This window comes from Ceratosolen solmsi, unplaced genomic scaffold (assembly GCF_000503995.2).
Source record: "Ceratosolen solmsi marchali unplaced genomic scaffold, CerSol_1.0 scaffold33, whole genome shotgun sequence".
Taxonomy (NCBI): Eukaryota; Metazoa; Arthropoda; class Insecta; order Hymenoptera; family Agaonidae; genus Ceratosolen; species Ceratosolen solmsi.
The window spans coordinates 562,895-588,029 of NW_011948438.1; the positions used below are offsets into that span (position 1 = coordinate 562,895).

Consider the following 25,135-nt stretch of genomic DNA (forward strand, 5'->3'; position numbering starts at 1 on the left):
GTGTAAAAAATTTAGTCGTCCTTTTTTTTTTTTTTTTTTTTTTTTAATGTGTTTACTATCTTTACATAATGTATATATTCCTTGTAATATTAGATGTACATCGAACATATTTGCAATCTCTCACTAAATTTGTCCGTAGAGGAAGATGTGCATATGCATGCATGTGTAACACTCGATGAATAATAAATTATAATTTTATTGCAACTTACGTTTCCGTTTTTAAACTTATTATTGCCCATGGTAAATTTGGCACTTACTGAGGCTATAATATACCTACCGTTATAATTTTTTATTTATACATTTGTTTATTTATACATAATGAAAAATATGTTTCATTTATGTATGTATCTAATTGAAGTTTGAAAAATCTGTTTTGAGAGTAATCGATGGTGCAGGTATTTTCAATTGAGCCTTTGTTGATTCTGATATTTTTGATTGCCTCTGAGCTTGCTGCTGGTGGGTGAGACGCACTGCATTTTCTAATTTGGTTTTCAGTTCGGTGGATTGCGACATCAATGTTTTAAATTCCTATATATATATATATATATATATATATACATTGTTATGATTAAAGTTAATATACATACATACATACATACACGCACAAGCACACGCACGCACGCACACACACACATACATACACACAAAATACAGCTAGACATTGCTCATAATTATATATTAATGAATAGCTTTTATTATACAAAACATTGTATCAAATTCAAATTTACTTTTCGTATAATATTGTAAAGAATTTAAGAAAAGTACGAAATCGTGTGTTCAAAAGCAATGAAAAATATAAGTAATCTAATAAAAGTTTTTTTTTCTCCAATAGTCGCTAAAGATATTTTTAACATATTAATCTGGCTTTCATCCAATGTTTTATTCGATGCAAAATGTATACTACAATTAGAGATAAAATTATACATGCTTTTAAGTAATTAAAAGTATTTATTTATACCTGCGGGTATTTCGGTCCAATTTTATTTAGCCATTGGAAACTATGTTGATGAAGACTAATTTGATATTTTGTACTTTGATGAAACTGTTCGCTCTCTAATAAATAATTTATTAAAATCGGAACCAATAATGTTAGCATCTGAATTCCTATAAATTTAAATATCGCATTATTAACATTAAATAACATAATATTCGAATGAAGGTAAATTTATAAAAAACGCTACATTAAAACTTTTTCTGCCAAAAGTTTTATTCTATGTCCTTAAAAAAAAAAAAATTAATAATAATAAAAAAAAAAATAAAAAATAAAAAATAAAAAATAAAAAATAAAAAATAAAAAAAAAAATTAACCGTTAGATTCATTTGATAAAAGTATTAGCTTCATAATTAATGCCTTCACATTTGGTTTTGTTAATCTAGTTAATAGTTCAGCTATTATCGCGACTGTTGATCCAGAGTTTTTAATAATAAATTAAGTACGACCGGTGATAGAACGTAACTGCTGAAACTCTCGCGGATTGGCTGGAACGGTCGGCAAAATTTTTTGATGAAAGTACAAAAGATCAACGATACACTCGTCCTGAGCTGCTGCATTACTCTTATCGATGCAGCATCGTTGGAAAATGATCCAAAATTATTAATTATCATTGAATACATATTAAACTATTATAATTGAAGGAATGAACGCTTTGACGAAATGGATAGACATTTGAACACAACAATAAACAGTTATACGAACAATTATCAAGTAAAGCTATGACGCTTCATTTATAGCGTTCATTTATCACATTATATGGCTAGATTTTCTATACAATACATAGAATTTGCTCCGTAGTGAAGAAAATGAATTTAGAAATAAATGTGAAATAAATAAGACCCTTATAATTTGTTTTACAAAACCGATAATAGTACGAGCATAACGAATTTGCTTAGATATTATCAACTATTACATATTCTCTACACTGTCGAAGATCATCTAATTGAGAAGTACATGTTTATCGTTACTGACTCATACTGATTAACTATTTTATCGATATCTTTTACAATAAATACAACAATTTTTACAATAAATACACGTGCATATAACAAAAATTTAATATATTATTATTTTAACATTAACAATTTTTTTTTTTTTTTTTTTTTTTATTACCTTGTAATAAATCTCCTGATAGCATGAAACATAATATAAAACATAATGGGCTGTAGCTCATGAAAAAAAATCTTTAAATTCAAATGTAATAAGCATTGGTACTTACGTCGTGCAGGTTCGGCTAATGTTATCAAACTCTCTATTGTCGTAATACATTCTAACGTAAATTGTAAATTTGTATCATTTGGTACTTGCTTGCTCTGATCGCTATATAAAAACTCGACTATTCTAGGTGCGAGTGCATGAATGTAAGGTGTACTGATGCTGCGCTCTGGGTGGAGGAAGATCGTTTTCAAAGTTTGTACGCACTTTAGCCTTATCTGAAAGTAATGGATAGACGGGTGTCAGTGAATAGTAATTATTCGATAAAATATTTCTTACATAAACTCATTGGACAGTATAAATTGTCAATAATTTGAGAGAATCATATTTAACGGATTGCATTGATCGATTATGCTTTAGGAAAAGAACAGAAAAACCAAACGATTATTAAGAATTTCGATTAAAAACAGGCAGATAATATTACACAAGAATATAGTTTAAATATTTGCTGACGAAATATAACAATTAGGAATTGTGATTTTTTTTTTCTCCAGTTTTTGTTCGATACAACACTATAAGTTTTCCAAACATTTAATAATAATTCTTACGAAGGACTTTCAACTATCGAAACAACTGGCTTTATTTACAATTTTTCATCTTTATTTATAATCATAATTATTATTACTTACATAAATATTATCCGATTGAATAGCATGTCGAAAATGATTGATACAAGGAAATTGTAAATTTGGTGCGCTAACCACGTCAGGTAAGGCATGAAGAACAAAAACAGCGATTCCCAACATCATTGATATTTCATCCATTTTGGTTTCATCGTTACCTGAAAAATTATAATATGTATCATACATTTACTTGCAAATTACTGTTATACAAGATTTCATAATTATAAAAAAAAAAAAAAAAAAAAAAAAAAAAAAAAAAAAAAACAACGATTTAATCCTGAAGAATCAAATTTTATTCTACACGTGTCGAGTAAAGCCTTTGAAAAAAATAATGTGTACATGAAATTTTCAGGTATTTTATCATATCGTCTTGATGATCATGAAACTAATAAGGGAAACGAAGAAACTAATAAAAACGAAACAGCCTTTCACTCCTTTTATCCTCTTTCTTTGAACTGGAAATCTCATATTACTCAACAAACAATTACAGGGTGTTTTTTTTTTCTTCCTCCGCGATGGAAACTGTCACTGTTTCACGATAGAGCTATTTTGAAAACTTTAATTTCATCGATACTTTGGTGAATTGTGTCCATCGCACATCACATCACACATCACATCGCACATCATTTATTTACGCCCACATACTACTCACGGCAGTGCTCAGGACTTTTAACTTTTTATATATTTATATTTTTATAATAGGACTATTATCCTCTGGCTGACTATAGTGTTCATTCTAAATCAATTATACAGGCAATAATGTTACAAAATATTTTTCTAATGCTCAATAATATCTCTATCGAGGCTCAAATAGACTGGGCACACTAACAACAGGACTTTCTTCGCTGTGTACTTTGCTGACCAGAGACGTTACGTTTTCCATGTGAGCGGATAGATTTTAATAATAATAATAATAATAATAATAATAATAATAATAATAATAATAATAATAATAATAATAATAATAATAAAAACTTTTAGTATCTTAGGATGCTTTTAATAGGGATAATTCCGAGAGTAAAATAAAGTAAAAAGACATTTTATCATTAGCAATATTCTGATAATGCTTATAGGCAAATTCAAAAGAACAAATTGGACCAAACTTTTGTAAATGCTATTTACAAAAGTCCCTAATTACTTCCTATACTATATCATTAAAGTCATAATATACAATTTACAACTTATAATTTTAATTAACGTAATTTCAACAATTCATATTCATTAAAATTCCAAATTATTACAAAACAATGAATATCTTTAACTTATTCCAGACTATTCCAGAGCAAATTATCGATCAACGTTATGAAAATTCTTAACACAGACTTTTATAATTGTTTAGTTACAAAATTAATTTATTATTGGCTATTCAGCTTCTATTGCATATTGTTATTCCTTTATTAAATATACATGGTTTTAGAGTTAAAACTGCGACTTAATAATTTTCTTTACGACATTAACTACTCGCGTTAATCACTCACATGCGCACGAATATAAGTAAAGAAATAATAATATTTAAAGATTAAAAATTGCTAAAATAATGCAATACCTGTTTTGGCGAGATCGATGATTTTTGCAAGGGCGCTCTGTAAAAGAGTTGTCCATTGATCTTGACTTCGAGGATCTCTCGAATATTTATTGATGGCGAGATTCTTTAAGCAATGCAATGCAGCATGTACTGGAGTTTCACTTCCAGTTTTAATAATATTATTTTCAGCTCGAAGCGCAGTTTCTCGAATTACACCAGTCGTCAAATAAAGAAGAGTTGGTAAAATTGTCACAGAACCTATTTTATCGTTGAAAATTTTTTAATAATTAAAATACTTAAATTAATAAATTATTTTTAAATAAAGTAAAATTTATAAAACGAGAGCTATCTTATAATATTTATATTTAATACGCGAAGACCAATAATGATAATTAAACTATTTACATATTATATTACGCAATAAGATAGTTTTTCTTATGATGATTTTAATATTCGATAGAAGATTAAGAAAATTTACTCAAAATTTCATACTAAAAAGACAAAATTTCTTTTGTATTTTGCTATTGCAATTGTATTTAGTATTATTACCAACCTGCAGGGGAACAAAGGCTTGGAAGAGATTCCATAATTAAAAGTGCAGCGGCAATAAGCTTTCCACTTTCTTCGGATGGTAAATAGCCACGTTGACTTAAAATTGCCGTGGCCCCACCAGGATTTGGATTTAAAGCCGGAATTTGACGGACCAACAAACATAAGCACACTTCTAATATTGCAAAAACTAATGACTTTCCTGGTGTTAAGTCATCCGGATGTTCTCCTTCACCTAATAAATCTAGTTCCGGAAGATCATTCGTCTCGTCGTCATTGGAGGTAAGTTCTGTTAAAAAAAAAAAAAATATATATATATATATATATATATATATATATATATATATATATAATGAAAAACTTATAGATCATCGATGATTGTGTAAAAGAAAAAATAAATAAATTCCTTCCTCATTACCGTTTAATCTTTCCTTTTTTCTTTTAGATAAATCTTCTTGATTTGCTTTCATTATTTGTTTCAAAACTTCCATTACCATAATTTGAATAGAATAACTTTCGTTTGTTAATAATAGCCTAGAGTAAGTAAAAAATTAATAAAAATTTGAAACTAAAACATTTTATTCGTTTCATTTACCTGTGAAGGACATTACAAAGTTCGATAGGCAGAGATCGATTGGCGATTAAAATTTCCCTAGCCCAGACAGAATCAAGCAGAGTGTAGAGAGCGCTAAGACAAGTTTCAATATTTTGCGTACATTCGGATGAGCGAGAACTACACAAAGCCTCCATACAAATACCTATAACAATTTGTCATTATTACGTTTAACTACGACTTCTAAAAGTGAAAATTGAATTTACAATATTCATTACCGAATAATAAGTGGAAACGTTCTTTAATAGAATCAGTCTTAGTTGCATGGTTATTGTTAGTTCCATCGGAGTTTTTCACCTTCAAATCTGCAATGTCATTTAACTCAAAACCCTTTGCATTGAGCCAGAGTGTTGCGGCATATAAAATTGGTGCCCAAGAGTTCAAATAGTAAGGGCGGGCGGATTCCATAGTATCTGTTGTGTAAAAAGCTCCGCCATCGTGTGGCAGTTGACTTGAAAATTCTAAAAACGATAATTAATATAATGCAAGACATCTTATAGACTTTAAAGCAATTTATAATGTGATAGCGAATTAATAATTATATTTAAAATGTTTACTAACGCGCAATAACTATGTGCTTGGAGAGAAGCGTTTCTAAATTGAAAAAAAAAAAAAAAAAAAAAAAAAAAAAATTGTAATTACAACTTTTTACCTGGAGGTAGTGAAAGAAGTGCGTGATCTCGTAAAGCAGCAAGCCAGTGCTGACTTAGGCTTGGAAGTTCCGGCTGTACTAAGCTCAACAAGCTTTCATTCTTAAATTCAAAATCTCCGAAGCTTTCTTCGTCTTCATTATTTTCTCGATTATGGCGATTAGCGCATTCTCTATTATCCAAAGCTGAGCCATCATTTATCATTGCGACAATGTACACCTAAAATGTTTAATTAGTAAACTTGAAAAATTACAATGTCTCGGATAAGCTGAAAAAATTTGTCGTCAATTGTCCTTTTACCTCTTAATCATTCAATTATGTATGTATGATATACATTTATTTACAGTATTTAATTTCATTAAAATTATAATTTTAAATTCGCAAATATTTTTATTTATTATTTTTATTTATTATTATCAAGTTATATGAAATATCTTAATATGAAACAAGAATCAATAAATTTATTATATTTAATATTACTGTCACTGCGCACATGATGAAAACTCATCGAAAATCTTTCAATGCCGTAATGCTTAGATAATAAAAAAGATTGCTCACCAGCAGAATAAATTTTCAATATTCTATGAAACTTAATAATAATTGAAAAAAAGCTCGTAGATTTTTATTCAATGGAGAGAATTTTTTAATTACGTTTTTTGAATTAAATTTACAAGCAAAACTTTAAGAATTCATACGAAGAATTTCAACGATTGTTTAAATTGGAAATTGGCGCACGAGGTTGGAAAATTGTGAGGATCGTCGATTGTCCCTCACAGCATCACATCGAATAATTCTACACGCTAACAAATATATTATTATACAAGTATACTGACAAAAATAAACTTTCTTATGATATAACTTTCATTAAAGAATACACACGAGAAACATTAATCCACACAGTGTTGTATCACAAAAAATTGGTCAATAACTTTTTTTTATCCATATTGTTGTTTATGAAATTTATGTTTATGTTGTCATTTATAAATGAAATGATATTTAAAGAATGTAAAAATGAAAAGCTACGAAGAAAGAGATAAGAACGAACATAAATATCATTATGGATATAAAATTTAAGAATCACGCACCTCTGCCCAAGCTTTCAGTATCGCTACTCTTTCGAGTGTCGAGAGACTTTCGTTGTAGAGTTGAGGTCGCGAGTGCCCTTCTCTTAATTTTTCAAGTGACGAAACTAACAATTGATGTACTCTTCTTAGATCATTAAGATCTCGTGCCACGCCACTACCAATCCAAGCACTACAAGCTTCACAAGCAGCTGCCGTTACATGCGGAGAAGTTTCTGCAGAAAATGCTGGACGTAAAGCAGCTCCAACCTTTCAAATATTACCAAATTTTAATGCTTGAACATAGAACTTAATTAAAAAAAAAAAAAATACTATAAATATAGAAAAATTTTAATAATAAAATCATTCTCTTAATTATATCATTTTTATTACATAAATCTTTTACTAAATTCACCTTGTTTTTAGCAATTATGTATTATAATTTTTAAAATATTTACTTGGGCTTGAAATTGTTCTAATAATAAGTGCCCGGGGAATTCAGGCTCCGGAACTTTTGCAAATTTATCTATAATTTCTTGTAATGTTTTTAATCCTTCTAAACGAAGAGGGTCGCAATCACTCGTTGCTGCCATAAATGCCATGCGAACCAAATCTGATACGTGTAAAACGAGAAAGTCACCTAAAATCATATATAAAAACACATTTATTAATTAGTTTCACTTATTTAATTGAAATTATAGTTGAATATAAGCGTACGAAATAATATAATTCAGTATTTGGAATTCTGAATGAAACATCGATAGCGAAATAAAGTCTTAAGCCATGCAGGCAATAAAATATTTTTATCTACAACTGATGTATAATAATGGTGATATTTTTTTTTTAATAGCCAGTCTCTTTATATATGACAACTTTGTTTTTGAAAATTCAATACTTGTTACGGAATAACTATTAACAATAATCATTGAATTGTAACATAAATTATCACATGCTGTGTTGAAAAAAAAAAAGAAAGAAAGAAATCTTAACAACTGCAAAATGCATAGGTACAAAGTTTTTCTTTAACGGCCCTAATTAAATATACCTTTTCCTTTAGAATTTTGCATTTCCTTGGCTAAGGCTAAATCGAAATGAACTTGTTTGTCATTAGAGCAAACGGTAATAATACGACGAACGCATTGGGCGGCAAAAACTCTAGTTGGCCAACGTGGTGAAACTGTTTGACGTTGTTTACTCGACTCATCTGCGTGAAATTCTGCCTGATCATCGTCACCCTCGGTATCTGCATTTTCATTCTCGGCAGCTGTTTCTTCGATATTTACGTTCGTAACATCCTCCAATGCACTTGATTCTAATAAAATATTAACATTCCAATTAAATATTAACTAATATAATTATGTAATATAATAACTAATATAAATATTAACTAATTAAAATTACAAATTAAATTTAAAAATCATCATACTTGTGCCATCGTATTAATTGGACGTATAGTGATTAAAATAGCATGTAGATAAATCTGACGGTATTTTCATAAATTAAAAAATAATTTATAATTAAAGTATCGTTAATACCTGTTGCAATAGTGAGTACGTCCTTGCACAACGAAAGCCATGGCGACAGATTATTAGCGGCTAAAATTTGTAACATACTTGTCAATGTATCATGAATTTCTTTAATAAGCTGGCTATCGGTTTCTGTATCGAGCATACTGAATAAAACACCAGGAAGCCCAGTTTCCGTTATCATTAAACCTTCGACGATATTTGTATCTCTGCTTTCATTAGCCAATGTCATTGCATGCTCGCAAACTTCTTTCGCTTCACGTTGTGCTAATTGACGAAGACACGATATCGCTGCTTTTCTTAAAAGCAGATGATTGCTCGATAGCGTTCGCTGAAATGAAATAAAATTTCATGAAATTATTCAATAGCCATGAATTTTATTTAACAATTTTTAATTTAACAAAAAACATTTTTCTCTCTCTCTTTTTTTTTTTTTTTTTTTTTTTTTTTTTTTTTTTTTTTTTTGTATTTTTTTCTTCACGTCACATTTTAAAGGAATAATGAGATGATACTTTTATAGTAACTATGTTGTTACAATGTTTTCATTGATTTTTACTATAACTCACGCATAATGTAGGAACTAGGGAAGAAAGATTGACGTGTCGAGGAGCAAATAAATGTAATTGCTGAAGACATCCTGTAGCCTCAGCTTGAACAAGAGAATCTTGATGATCTTGCATGATGGCACAGGCGCATAGAAAAGAAGACCGAGCCATACATATCGACGAAGTGTTTCCTTAAAATTATTACATTAACATTAAAACTTGAATGAAATTTTCTTAATTTTAGTAACGCGCAACTGTTAAGCATACCGTTTCATAATTTTCGATAAGGTAGGAGAATTAATATTTAAGTATAAATGGATATTGAAATGATTATGAGAATTACATTTCATCGTCTTACCTTGAAGCTCTGGACCTATTGTAGTAATTAGAGCTGCTAAGACCTTGCCAATACATTGATGGACGTCGATATACGAATGCGGCACATTTAATAAAAGCGTTAATGCTAAAGAAAGAGTTGGTTCAACGTATCCCCGGAACATTGGCCCACCGGAATCTGCTATTAAAGCTAATGCATGAAGTGCCCATACCTATAGTGATAAATTGAATTTTAACGTAACACTAGCATCATTAAATACACGAATGAAATATCATTATGCACTATTTTTCTAAATCTACGTCATTAAAATAACTGATAGCATACTTGTACAACAGGAGAAGTATTGTCTTGGGCTAGTGCGAGTAAAATGCTAACACTGGTATTAAGATGTTGACTAGAACCCATTCCGCCAACATATTTGTGAAGACATCCTAATGCTAATGAATGTCCGGTTCTACTGACGACGTCGCGAGCTGATTTTAAACGATCAAAACTCGTTTGCGCCATTTCTGCAGTGAATTTGGCATCGGAAATTACTTGTGCCATACGACCAACAGCTTCACCAGCAGCCCAACGTAATATAGCATTACTACTTATTAACGAGCTCTGTAATTAAACATATAAAGCTTATACATAAGCATTTATTTATAAATTAATATATTAGTTTTAAATTTCTATGAGTATTCAGTTTTTACTAAATAATAGATAATTATCAATATTATTTTAACCTAATTACATCAAACTACCGAAATTGATAAATGCACAAATTAGATATTATGTTTTTGTTATTTATGAATAAAACCAGTATTAAAATATTAAAATATTTTATATTTATTATATAAAATAATATATTATATTATTTATAACGTTAGTTGGTGTAAAATATTTATTATTAAATATCAAAAAAAAAAAAAAAAAAAAAAAAAAAAAAAAAAAAAAAAAAAAAAATTCTTATATTGTAAACAATCAACAACATTTAACAGAAATTATTTAATATAAATTCGCCCATTTAACGTGACTAATGATATTTTATTATGAATTTGGGAGTATTTTTTTTTTTTTTTTTTAACAAATGATGCTCGATATTCTTTAAGTTGTAAAAACTTACAATTATAAGACTGGTGGCAGACTTTTTAACATCTTCCTGACCAAAAGCAGTTTTCGCTTCATTAAGGCCTTTAAAACCACTCAGAACAGCTGTAAAAACATTCATTTGTATAGCTTCCTGTCTTGCTGACTTGGCATGTCTTATACATTCGCTGAAGTGATCTAGCATCTGAAGACGATGTTTATTTGCTACACGCGGAAAGATTTGACCAAATAAGGAAACTGACATATCGATAACAGCGACGCCAAGGGGTAATGGACCAGGTAATGATTCATCCTAAAAAAAAAAAAAAAAAAAAAAAAAAAAAAAAAAAAAAAAAAAAAAAAAAAAAACATATATTTCATCTAATATTACAAATAACAACTATAAATTTCAGTAAAACTATTAATACTTGTATTAGTAATGTGTAATTCAATATATTTAAATATAAAATTAAGTATTTAGCAAGTGCATTAAAATAGGAATTCAAAGATGTATTTTTTCTTTTATTATTAAATTATTTAAGAAATCTCGTCTTAGATTTATATATTTGACACAGTAATATCGTGATGCATTTATTCAATTAAAAAATATTTAATTAAAAGATTGTAAAATAACATGTTAATGCTTAAGAAGATAATTCCAAATTAATAAAACTTTTTCTATGGAATTGGATTTTCAAGGTTAAAGCCAAGAAATAATTCACACTACGTGCACGACTTTGCGCTTCAGGTATATAATAAATGAAAAAATCTCTTATAACTATGCAATAAAAAAAAAAAAAAAAAAAAAAAAAAAAAAAAAAAAAAAAAAAATGTAAATATTTCAATTATTTAGTAATTTAAATTACCAATGGTATAGGTCGATAGAGACAACAGGAATTATGCTCTAAAGCTCCAGATCCTGCAGCGCTATTTGGCTGCAACTAGAAAAATAATTAAAATTATAACGGGAGTAATAAATATTTTAAATGAATGTAAATTATAAAATAATGAGTATTGTGATTATACATTTTTTAATATACAATATTAAAGATATTCATACATATTTGAATATTTGAAAATTAATAAATGTTTTTTTTAGAAAATACATAGATTCTGTATTCTATGAAGATACATTCTTCTGAAAAATGCATTCTTTTCTTCTAATCTAATGTGAACTAATCTACGAGATATTAAAAAAACACCAATAGAAAAAGAAGTCTAAGTCAATAATCTAATTAAGTACTTTTAATTTTCAAAATAAGCAATTTATTATTTACTCTACTAAAGACTTTAGAATCCAAATACTAATCCATATCATAGTCTTAAATACAGCCATTAGCCTATTTAAAAAACAAAAAAAAAAAAAAATATTGATGTCTTGAACGAAATATTGAAATACAGATTTGTATGAAAAACGTAGTTTACTAAAGATGCTGAAAGTTGACATTCAATATTTAATATTAATAAGATTAATCGCATCCATAATTTAAGTGTGAATATAATTTGAATATTTATATTAATAAATTATATTTTACTAAAATATAAAAGGAAACAAGCAATTTTGTTTAAATAATAAGGCGATTAATATTTACTGTAAAATAGTTAAAAATGAAATATATATATATATATATATATTACAGTTATCTGCATTAATAAATAAATAAAATAAGTACTAATAATTTTTATAAAACTATACTTTCAACACTGAAGTTTCTGTTGCAAACCACATTACTCACATGTTCCACATCTGCTCTTCTGTTCGGTTCCATCTAAATACGAATGAAAAATTTTAAATTCAAATAAATGGGCTAAAACGATACTCTAATCATGTTTATGCTTTTAATGGCATATAATATAATTTTTCAACGTAAATTTAAGCTTTTTATTAACAACGAATTACCTGATCCTCTATTGTCCGATGATCAGTTTCTTGTAACCATGTTCCAAGTATAACTGAATCGTTGGCATGGCACACTGTCCGAAGTAATGAAGTAGTTGTATTTCCTGGATTGTCCGCTAATGTGAATTCCGATACTAACATTCTAAGCAGATGAGTGTAAGAACCTGCAAATATTATAAGTAAATAATATAAATACAAATGTCACGATAGATTATATTAAAGAAAATGAAAAAAAAAAAAAAAAAAAAAAAAAAAAAAAAAAAAACAGAAAAAAAAACCCAGATAAAAAAAAAAAGGTGCGTCTGATTCATAAATTTTATTGTAAAATTGTTGGTGAAGATGAAATATCTTTATAAAATACCTACCTTCAAATGTTTGAGGAGGTAATAATAATAATGTTTCGTACAAACGAAGACGAACCATTGCAGCTGGAGCCTTTAACTGTTGTCCATAACATTTTAAAACAGTTGACAAGCTTAAATAAAATTTAAAATTAATCGATAAAATATGAATAAGAAACAATGTGACGTGTAATTCGAACATTCTATTGCATTCTGTCCTTTAATTGGATTATTATTTTGACAATTTTTAATCGATTCAATTTTTTCTCAAAAATAACGCGAATAAGGTGCTTTTTTTTTATTATATGCTTTAAAGATTTGGACGACTACTTACTTCGTTAACATTGTCAAAGCAGATTCAATTGGCGTCAGAAGTCGTCTTGTAATATCCTCGCTCATTAATTCAGGACAGTGTAACAGGAAGCTGTGCATCGCTGAAAGTGCTCCGGCTCTGCCCTCCAAAGTTACTTGCCATGTAAATGCATCACCGCGTGCCTTTTCACTTTCCAATTCCTTATTGGAGCGAGGAAACGAATTCCTCCACAGTAGCAGCATCCTGGGCAAGAGTCCTTTCACAACAGCGGTACCTGAAATATTTCAATTGATTTTAAAATAAATAATTTTCTTAATCGTATAGAATCGATAATGTTTTAATTATAGATCGTATACCTAAGGTCATTATAGCTCCTATGAGAAGCCAACCCGCATGAGTTCTATTTAGCGATAGACGGCTATTTTGACTTGCACTTCGTAATAACTCTTCAGCAGTATTAAATATAATCTACAAGTTTTTATTATTAGTAAAATGAAAATAATTTTATTTATGAAAAGTGCATAAAAAAATTCTAAGCAAAATGCGATTAAACTAACCACACGGAGTAACATGTGTTTATTTATAATTATATTAGTCATCGATGAACTTATGCATGCTTATCGATTAATTTCTCTATAAGTTTTTAATTAATATAGACGTATGGATCAATTAGAATAACAATTAAGCAATAATATTAATTGCAATGTACTATTACATAGATTTAACGAAGACCATACATTCTGTTAGCGTGATTAGATGATTGTTATGCTTTGATAAACACAAAGTTGTATATAAAAATATATAAAAATGTAAGCTAACTTTTCCTTTGGTGTGTGGAACTCCAAGAGGCGATAATCGTACACTTCCTAAAACTGCAGCTAACGCGCTACTGTATCCTGTTATTGCTTCAGGTGACGTTCTCATGCTTTCAATGCTTTCGACACACCTGTCGATCAATGGTGTTATCTGACTTGGTACCGCCACACAGATGCATCTCAAACACCAAGCTGCTGCGAGTCTAGCGGCTTGACAGGGATGGACCAGAACAGCCATTGTAGTTTCGACTAAATCTAAATAATTATATTAATTTTATTAAAGAATATGAAAGGATTCAAGGATAAAGGATTAAGTCGTCTGTACAATACCAATAGCTAATAAATACTTAAAAATAATGAACACCCGAGACTTTTCATTCCAAACTGATATTAAATTATGTAAATGCAACACTCACTTAAGGAATGATCGTTCAAGAGATTCGAGGCTGTTGTTCCCAAACCAAGAATCAAATTGCCCATTTCCTGCAATGCGCAGACAAGCAAGTGCTGACTAAATAATGTCTCTTGATTACAATCCTTTGCATTTTCTGGACTAAAATCTGTTAATATAAGCAACAAAATTATACGTACAAAGTAATTTATATAAAACGATAATTCGAATAGCTTTATTTGACAAACAAGACTTACCAATGGAATTCATTTGCTTTAAAATAACGTGAGCAATTTCCTTGCATGCCGCAGCCTGAGCTCCTTCTCCAAGAAGCTTGCCAATGGTTCCCCTTAACATAAAATTTATGCATTTCCTTGAATAGACCGCGTCAACGTGAGAGCTCGCGGCCTTTGGATTAGCGACGAGGTCCAACACATGAGCGACTAAGGTGGCGATATTGCGCTCGAGCCATGTACTACCTAGCATTTGTACGAATACTACGTAGGCCTGAAAATAATTCTTTTATTTAATAATTCATTGTCTCGTATCGTGGAATCCATTGGAATAGTTGAGGAACAAATTTATTTCGAGGAAACCAACGCGATATAGGCTTGTTTCGCACAACAAGCACGCAAATATAAAATAACCCAATATATGCATGAACACTGCACGAAGCTAATTATTATTAATTTAGAATTTTTTAATTGCTTATTGAATTTGAAAAAATAGGAAAATAAAGTATGTGCTATTTATAATATATACTTACATGAGTAACTCCAACGCGCACTTCCCTATTAACTCCCGAGCTGCCTTTTATTATTTCCCCCGTCCCTTTCAAGAATCCTACGCCACCTCTTAGAAAGCCAGACATTAAAATATTCAGAACTTCTTCCAATGATATATATTTGAAATTTTTACTTTGATTAGCTAAAATTATAAAACGGTTAAACATTAGTATGGGCTCGACGATATCTTTTTCCCCAATTAATATGAAAATAATACATATGTAGTTGTATATTAAAATTAAAAGTAACTTTTTAATTGATACTTTTGTTTTCACACTTACATGGTGGATTTTGACCTTTTGGTGCTGACAGTTGTGTCTTTGCTACAAGCATCCCTAATAATTTTGCAACCGAACATCGTACTTCGTAATTCGATCCCTCAAATGCCCGAAAACATAATGTTGCTACACTTTCAATTTCTGTTGTATACAAGAAGGGCGCATGATGTAACATTTCCAGAAGACACTGAAATTTCAACGAGTAATTTCATTAAAACACTGACAATCTTATCGAAACTGTATTATAAAAAACATTGATTTCATATATCTTAATTATATCTTAATAATCTGTATTAAAAGCACGTTTGTGCTTAAGCTACAATCTGTCAATAATAGAATGAAATACTTATAATTTATGGTTAATTCTTTAAATTTAAACGTTAATATTATATTTACTTTAGCAGCAGCGCATCTGACAGCCATTACTCTATCGGTTAAACAATGTCTGCAAACTTTATAGATTTCTTTATGAACATTAATAACAGCCGATCCCATACCCGCACAAACCTAGAAGCCAAACAAAGCGAACATTAATATAAATTTTTCACTATATCGATCAATATCATCACGTTACCTTTAAAGAAAAAAAAAAAAATAAATAAAATAAACAAACAACCAATGGTTTTATTTACTTTTTCCAGGGTGTGCATAATTTCAATACGAGTTTGCGATTCAGCTGAACGTAGAGATTTAATTAAAATTTGCACTGTTTCTTCGTACGAACGACCCATCATTCTTCCCAGTTTCTCATACATACAACCAACGCAGCATATAGCAGCCCTAAAAGTATATCGAATTAAAATTCCTATGCAATTGATGTAGCTATGGATAAGTTTTGTTGTGTAAATTAAAATTCGATTGGAATAATTTGATTGGATACATATTATGGAAGCTTAAAGCACGAATTATGGTTATTTATTTTTTTTTAATTTAAATGCCCTGTAAATGATAAACTTGTAAAATTTATTATTTGAAATTGTTAAATATATTTGAATTGATTCATAATATTATTGATTATTTGAAAGTACTAAAATACATAAATAAATAATTAATACTAACAGTTTAGTTGGAAGGAAGCTTGGTGAGTCGTCTTTATTCTTCAAAATATCATTGCACTTATTGACTGTATCGAAGAGTAAAAATGTATCGCCAACACTGAATAGCGTAGCAAGACATCGAGCTATTAAACGTCGAGTGGGTGGTCCTGGAGCACCTTGCATATGCTTGGTCAGTTGTTCGACTAATTTTTGCTGACATCCTTTAATATCGTTCTGTATGACCGATTAAAGGTACAAAAAATGCAAAATATATTAACGATAATGTAAACGTCTATTATAATATAATTTGTTTACTAATACTAATTATTATTAAAATAAATCAATATATAAAAGACTTAGGAATCTCTACATTTTTACATATGACTCGAATAAAAATTTAAATGACTTTTGCTCTTTGCGTTCGTAAGTTTATAATAAATAGCCTTAGTCGTTGAGTTATATATTAACACAAATTTACTTTCTAACTATATATTGTATATAAATATTTCAGAATGCCGACCTTCTGAGCAGCAATTAAAACTTTGTCTAAGAATCTCAGCCATTCAAAAACAAAAACTGGACGTTTTGCTTCAGGAATTTGATTAAGTGCATCCTCGTTGAGGGTTAAGCTATGGCTCAACTCCATCATTGTTAAAATCTCTTTCACTATGGATATTATCTAAAAATTAAAATTTAAATATATAAATTCGCATAATATATGAAACATATCAATAACGATAGAGCAAATGTGCATGCAAATAAAGTACAATTAAAATAATGTTTAAAATACAAAGAATATTCAATAACTGAAATGCCTGGATTACTACCTTTAAGTCTATAAGTATTCAACAATCATGAGTATTTTCACTAACGAGATTATTTAATCGATAATATTTGTACAACGCGCTTAAGTATTATTAAAAATATTCATAACCAATACTTGTAATGCTCATAATAAGATACGGTTTCCTTAATAATTTCCTTTTGTAAATTAAACAATTTAGTCACATACGGTATATTAAGGCCTAATCGTGAAAATTCATTTGTCATCGATTAACCATTAAATAAATGGATATTGAAATTGATGAAATGTATTTATCCTAAGATTTTGGTATATTAAACATTAACATAACATACGTCTATTTGTTTGAAAATAAATATCGATTCTTAAGCTTAAGATCACACCAATGCTACAAATGAACTATATAAAACAATAGGAAACAAAACAACCAAGCGAATGAAACGAGACTTTTATCGTTATATTAACTTGAAAGTTACTTTTGGTTTATAAATCTGTTGACCAACGATGCCGTTAACACACTTATGTGTAATAAAAATTGACCAGCCTAATTAAAATTTTGTAGTATGACATAAGTATGACTTATGTATATTAACACTTTATATATCAGACACATCAACATTGAATAATAAAAATTTGTAAAATCACTGTAATGAAACATTGTTAACAATTAACACGAATAAGAATGGTGTTTAATGTTGCTGGAGAAAGGTCGGGATACCAAGAGTTTATATCACTATTAAGCTTGGAATTATTTAGAATAATTTTCCATTTGAAACGATCGCTAATTACAATCACTGATTTCACGACAACATTATTAATAGATGACAGTAGTCTCGGAAAAGTATGACCCAATTGTTCGTTATATTATAAATAAACCAAAAGAAATTATGGAATATCTATTTTTACGAACCTGCTTTCAAGACGAATGATTAATGCGGCATCACCGACTTTGTTATTAAATATTATTGGCTTTCTGTTTTTTCATTATAATGTCAAATGTGTATCTTCCGTTCGATTAAAGGCTTGCACGCACGTACGCACGCACGCACACACGCACGCACGCACGCTCGCTCGCACGCACACTAGGGAACGATTTTTGGAAACGACGAAGGAAAAAAAAAAGAAATTATCATATAAATTAACACTGCTGCTCAATATATCATGGAGTATCGAGATCGGACGCTCATCATTATGGAAACTCATACACTCATACTTATTATATATTCTTGATTTTTTTGTTATCGGTTGTTATCGTGTCTTGTTTCTTTTCTCACTCTCTCTCTCTCTCTCTCTCTCTTGCTCTCTCTCTCTCTTTATTTATTTATTTATTTATTTATTTATTTATTTATTTATTTTATTTTTTTTTTTTGTCAAAGTCGGGCGGAAGATGTGTACATTACGCACGAGATACGATTAGCAAATTAAAGCCAACGGGGGACTCTTTAAGGGTAGGATATTTATTTATTGTTACCGTTTATGGGAATGATAAACGAAGGGGACCAATTAATATTGTGGAATTACGTGGCTTAGGTTAGAGGATAATGGCCATGAGATGATTATTCGCTCGGAAATCCGTCGAAATGTGTCACTGCGTATATTAATAGTTGTCGGAGCGATAGTACCCGCGAGTCTAAATTACAGGACTCCCCGTTGTTGAGTGGCTACTGCTCACTGAACAGCCTACACTAGATTCAAGATTTTTTCCCTTTCTTATCCTTTTATCCTTATTCTTTGTTTTGTTTTGTTTTTGTCTCTCTCTCTCTCTCTCTCTCTCTCTCTCTCTCTCTCTCTCTCTCTACTTTGCGGATAAAGCGGAAAATGGAGAATAGGAAGGAAGATGTCTCGTCTTACTGCATTGTGCATACTATGGGGCCGCATAGCTCCGATTAGCGACCGAGTAACTACTCTCGGCGTTCGGCTAATTGTGCTTTTATTTACTGGATAAACTCATGCCAGATGGAGCAACGTGTGCCAGTTGTCCCTTTGGCGGAGTTTCTGCCTCTTCGCGCCGTTATCACTTTGTGGAAGATTGCGCCCTTCCTGCTTCATTCGGCCCTCGCGCTCTCACAAGCGCCATTTTCAAAAAGTCTAAGCGCGATCGCATTGAGCGACAATGATCGAGGAAAGTTGTGCCAGCGCCAGGAGAGCCGTCGTTTAAAAATTTCACCACTCGAAGCGTCGAAGCATTCATTTCCTATTCAATTACAGGATTAGATTTAATGGTCAAGGTACTTTTCAACCACCAGATCTCATAGCAGGAAGTAACGTTGATTTAAGATTATTAAAGACTAATGTGACACGCACATCGCGTAATCCTCCAAGCGTTTCAACCAATTCAACCACTACTGTATTGCCTACTCTTTCTTTCTTTTTAGCTGTACATTGTGCGCCTGAAAAAAAAGAAAAAAGAAAAAAAGATTGACTACGATGCTAATTATTCAACAGCTTACTCGAACGATTGATTATTCTTATTATTCTTATTTATCCGCTAAACTTGTAAATTGGATAAAAAAATTGAATAAAAAAAAAGTCGCGTCTAAGATTGCCAAAGCTCAACGATACTTTCTAAACGGATTCGCCACTCGTTTGCTTTATTCAAATTGCATTTTTTCCCAATCCACAATACCTATATTTGTATAAGGAATTTTTCATTTAGTAGGAAATACATTGAAAAATTCTTCTACCAATCGATTAAGGGATTTCGATAGTACAGATATGAAAAATAGCAGGAAAAATATCTGTTCTTCGACTACGATATAATACTTAATAATTAATCGTTTTTCTTAAAGAAAAATAAAACAAAAACAAAAACAAAAACAAAAACAAAAACAAAAACAAAAACAAAAACAAAAAAACAAACAAAAAACGAAAGAAAAAAGTAAGAAAAACTTAAAGGAACAAAACAAACATATTTTTGCGTAATAAATATTATTACTTACAGTGTGCGTTCATCCCTATAGATCAAGTGACGCATGTGCAAATCCCAAGCGATGCATTGACAAATTATATAATAATTTCGTTATAATTACATATACAATAATTACATTTATAATTAATAATTGTAAATGTACGTATAAATAAATAGATGAGTTTTAATCTCGTTAGCGAGTCGAATAATTAGCTATCAATTGCTGTTGAAATGTCGTTTGGACCGAAGAGATTGGCACACCATTGGTAAAACAAAATCAATGGCAATAATTTGTTTTTGTTTTTTTTTTTTTTTCGTTTTTGTTTTTTGTTCGCTTAAATGTTTCGAGGATGCGCTCGTCGCCGCGAATCATTGAGGTTCGATAAAATGATTGTTTATTTGTGTTATTATGCGTGTGCGCGCGTAAGACGCAGTGCGGCAATACCGGAGAAGGAAAGTGTAGTTCCCAGCAAAGATCAATCAATTAAATTAAATGATCTATCGATTACGATAAATTAGTTAATTGGTCGAGCGTTGTTGGTGTTTGTGGATACGGTAATTGAACAATCGATATAATAGAATATAATCGGTTGGAGAAGCATGAATTGCGAAGTCGTGGCGAAAGAGGCAGTAGTCGATAGTAAGAGATAGTAAGAGAGCGGGTCAAGAGAGAGGGGTCAAAATAATTATGGCGATAGGTATGGGATTGATGGATGGGGAGGCGGTAATCGGTCAATCAGGATTATTTAAGGCGGGAGATAAGTAGAGCGCACGGGTAACGGGCGAGGGATGTTGGTGTTTGCGACCGAGGGTGATTTGTGATAGAATGGCCGGCGGACTGGCAGGGCTAAACTGGATCGGCTGGTCGCGTGAGTCGTAGAGAGGGTCGGAGGTTTGAGTGAGATATAGTCGAGCGCTACTTTAGGAGTGGGTGTGTGAGCGCGCGCGCGCGCGCGGTTTTATCAGAGCCATATGGACAGTACGTACGCTGTTGAACGTATGAGGTTATTGCATCGCGGTGCCTCAACCCTCATTGCGCTCATACGTCTTTGATATAATTTGATGTTATTACCTCTTCGGCGTCCATTGGCTGGCCATCCATATCAGCAAAATATTTTAATAAACGCTCAACGGAGAGGTGGATGAGCAAGACGATAGTTTAATTAATTTGAACAATAGTTGAAATAATAATCATAAAAGATCACGTTATCATACTATTCATAATATTTCATGCTATATGATCCAAATTGTTCTCTTGCAAATTACTTTACGCCAGATTCCATTGGGCTAATATGATTAAGTTCTGTTCGATCACACTTGTTTCAATCCCCCGTCATCCAATGTCAAATGCCTTAACGATTCAATGCTTAAGAATGTCAAAGAGCAACTAAAATATTGAAAAATATTTACAATATATTATTAAAATGTCTTTATTTCACTTATTTTCTATCCAGTTGGTGACCGAACCATACGCTCGCAGAGTCGCCGTCAAATGTGACATGTTCTTACATGATTACAGCAATAGCAAAATTATAATTGTCTGTTCCAGCAAACATTGAAGCTATTTAAGGAGATAAAAGGGGAAAAGCGCATTGCGACACGAAATATTCATCACGGCAAATGAAAATTTGTAAGACTACGTAGTCGTGATAAGAGCAAAGGTCCACCTATCTACAACCATAATAATTTTAACCAAAATTTGACATCATTCGCAGATCAATAATCAGATTATTGTTAAGAGACAACAATTGCTAAGAGCTCAGTTTAATTTATTTTCTATCATCGATCATATAAATAATTGGGACACATGAAATTTATAACGAATAAGGTTAGATTTTCTTTTCTTATCTTCATTATATTGCCGATAATTAATAATATTTATAAAACTTATTAATTTTTATTGTTTCGAGTACAGTAATAGAATGTTTTCGATGAAAGCTGCTTGAAAGTAAATAGATAAATAATTGGTTATAGTTAATTATTAATTATATAATAATTATATAAAATGTGGTTTATAATAAAATTGTAGGCCATGTAAAGACAATGTTACTGATCAAATGAGTTACTTTGATGAAATACAATTGCCGAATTTTCCAATATTCCAAGGTGATATAACGATAATGAAAATTGATCATATAAAATATTATTCGACAGATTTTGCAATTATCCATAAAAATTTTAATTTTCATTCCATAAAATTATTATAAATCATACGCCTATCAATTAAGAATAATAGATATAAAAAGTTAATTTTCAATACCATAAATTAGCGTTGAATATTAAAAAATAAGCGTACAAAATTATATAAAGCAATAAGTTTTCAATGAAGTTTATTAATTCAAATAAGAACTGGGAAGTACATTCTATAATATTAACATTTGTTTAATTTAAGCCCTTTGTAATAATATCGTATTTGTTTTTATAATTTATGACAATGGAAGCAATGTCCTAATCCAAACTTTTCAGGGCCATTTTCCTTAAACAAGTACGAAAGAATAAATACAAGTACCCTACCTACTTTTGAATACACATTCTAGGGATCAAAATTCATTCGAAGCATAAAGAAATAGAAAATTTTCAAGCTTTTTTAATTTTCAAAATAATTGCATTTAAAAACATATGGGATAAATATTGCTTTTAGAATCAATCAAATAAGCATGAAAACTTTATATGATAGAATATCAGTTTATTGAAATGTTTTAATAGCCAATAACGTGTTTGTGTGCGCGCGCGCGCGCGTGTGAATCCGTAAGTAACACGGGATTCGTTACTTCATATATGTAACGTATTTGTATGTAACTAAATGAATGGGAAAACTTTTTATAAAAATTTCTTATTAATTTTGGCTATCTATCACAACGAATCTATATATCTGTATTATATCTAACACATATTCCATTAAGCATGTAAGATTTGTAAGTAAAAAAATTACATGACAATGGGACACATAAATTTTGATTAATAAAACTAAATTTATAAAATTCTCGTATGATTGTATTAAATTTGATATGCGATATTAATTAAATATATGTGATGTGCATTGTATTCCAATTCCAATAACAATAAAATAATATTTTTATAGTCAATTGTGAGTCGCGTGAATATTCTTCTAATTGAAACAATATTAGTGCGCGCGCGCACGAGTACACGTACACACATCATATGTAATACTAATCTATGAATAAAATATAATATAAATACTTAACTTAATACTAAATAAATTTAACAAAAAAAAAAAAAAAAAAAAAAAAAAAAAAAACACACAAAACAAAAACAAAACAAACAAAAAACAAATAAAGAAAAACTCACGCGCGCTTGAATATTAGAAAATGAAAAGGATCGGGATTAAAAAAAAAAAAAAATGTACATTTTATAAGACTACAACCAAGAAGTAAGTGCATGACATAATGAATAAGAGGCAATAGACGTGTCTTATACGTACATAAAGTTATTTCTTACGTAATGCATATCCGCGTAATGAATTTTTCTTCATTCGCATGTAATCGTAAAATATTCACATATATACACGTATAATATACATATAATACAACAATTTTTATAGAATTTATATTTACATTGTATTATCGTGTATCGTTTAATTACAATTATCATTTAAGTTAAAGTTTCTAATTTATTTTATATTTTAAAGACTGAACATTATCAACAATTATTCCCTAGTAAATAAACATATTTTTTGGCTATAATATTAGCAAACCTCGAAGCAATTAAATAAATCAAAATGCATTTTCAAATTATTAATGAATTTGAACTCTATTACTTGGTTCAATTCTATAATTTTCTTAATTCATTAATTATTATTTTTACCAAAGAGTCTTATTAGTAAGTGGAATATTTGCTATTATAAATAATATCATTTATACTATAAATTATTATATCATTTATATGGGATATTTACTACCATTGAATACGAGTATTTAAATAATAATTTTCACTAATTTATTCTAAACTTTCATTCCAACTACCAAAATCAATCCATTTCTTTTTCCTGTGTTTAATAGTATTAAAAATTTAATTTATTTATCATTAACATTATATTATAATTCGTAACTCAGTATTATAAATGTATAGAGACTTTAATTTATAAATGGACGATCATTATTAAAAATAATAATATTATTCTATAAGCAATATTTTTGTTTAAATTAATTAATTAATTAATTAATTTGTAATGTAATATTAATTTACGTATTTAATTATTGTATACAATTGAATGTATTAGAAAATTTGTATTTTTACGAAGATTAAATGATTAAGAAATTGTTATCAATAGATAAAATAAATTTGAATGAATGAAGGAATTTAAATATTAGAAAGTTCGATTAAGTTAAGATTATCGAGAGAATGTATAATTAATTACATTAGAGCATTATATTTTAACCACTGTTTATGTATATTATAAATTAGGTCGATTATTAGTTTAATTTTATAAAGATTCGATTAAACCCAACAATGATCTGAAGGGGATTGAACGTAATATTTCATATAAATTCCAGGTGACAATTACACCGCCCAAGCTTATTAATATTATTACAAAAGTTCAGATCAACAATTAATAATCAATCAATTTAATGATTAAGTATTATAAAACTAAACGGGTAAGATTTCTAATAATTTTGCTACTACTTATATGTCGTCTATTTATATAGTCGTCGATAAAATAGTTACATGATTAAACGCTTCTTACATATTATGCATAAGTTAATCATTGATTATTTCAAACACATTGATATCAAGTTTCTCTATCACAAATCTTGCACAATTATCTATTCAACTTGTTTTTCGAAGAGTGCACGATTTGATGAGTGTGTGCTCTGGTGACCGGTTCTTGTCTAATA

At 29.6% G+C, this 25,135-nt stretch overlaps 1 protein-coding gene across 1 annotated transcript; it reads right to left on the bottom strand.

Moving 5' to 3' along the window:
* Window positions 1-170: 170 nt before the first annotated feature.
* On the bottom strand, window positions 171-18,416 carry LOC105365388 (HEAT repeat-containing protein 5B). The gene is made up of 34 exons (XM_011503531.1): window positions 18,282-18,416; window positions 17,090-17,248; window positions 16,592-16,803; window positions 16,165-16,312; window positions 15,929-16,039; window positions 15,536-15,719; window positions 15,236-15,396; window positions 14,727-14,976; window positions 14,495-14,638; window positions 14,083-14,333; window positions 13,620-13,731; window positions 13,285-13,537; window positions 12,975-13,084; window positions 12,610-12,773; window positions 11,576-11,650; window positions 10,747-11,022; window positions 9,963-10,244; window positions 9,660-9,849; window positions 9,323-9,492; window positions 8,766-9,087; window positions 8,276-8,542; window positions 7,689-7,870; window positions 7,255-7,500; window positions 6,172-6,388; window positions 5,738-5,980; window positions 5,502-5,664; window positions 5,325-5,440; window positions 4,911-5,195; window positions 4,379-4,615; window positions 2,839-2,990; window positions 2,214-2,427; window positions 2,108-2,122; window positions 959-1,104; window positions 171-528 (listed from the first exon to the last, which is right to left on the bottom strand). The coding sequence occupies exons 2-34, from the start codon at window positions 17,216-17,218 to the stop codon at window positions 349-351; spliced, it is 6,207 nt and encodes a 2,068-aa protein (XP_011501833.1). The 5' UTR covers window positions 17,219-17,248; window positions 18,282-18,416; the 3' UTR covers window positions 171-348.
* Window positions 18,417-25,135: the final 6,719 nt, after the last annotated feature.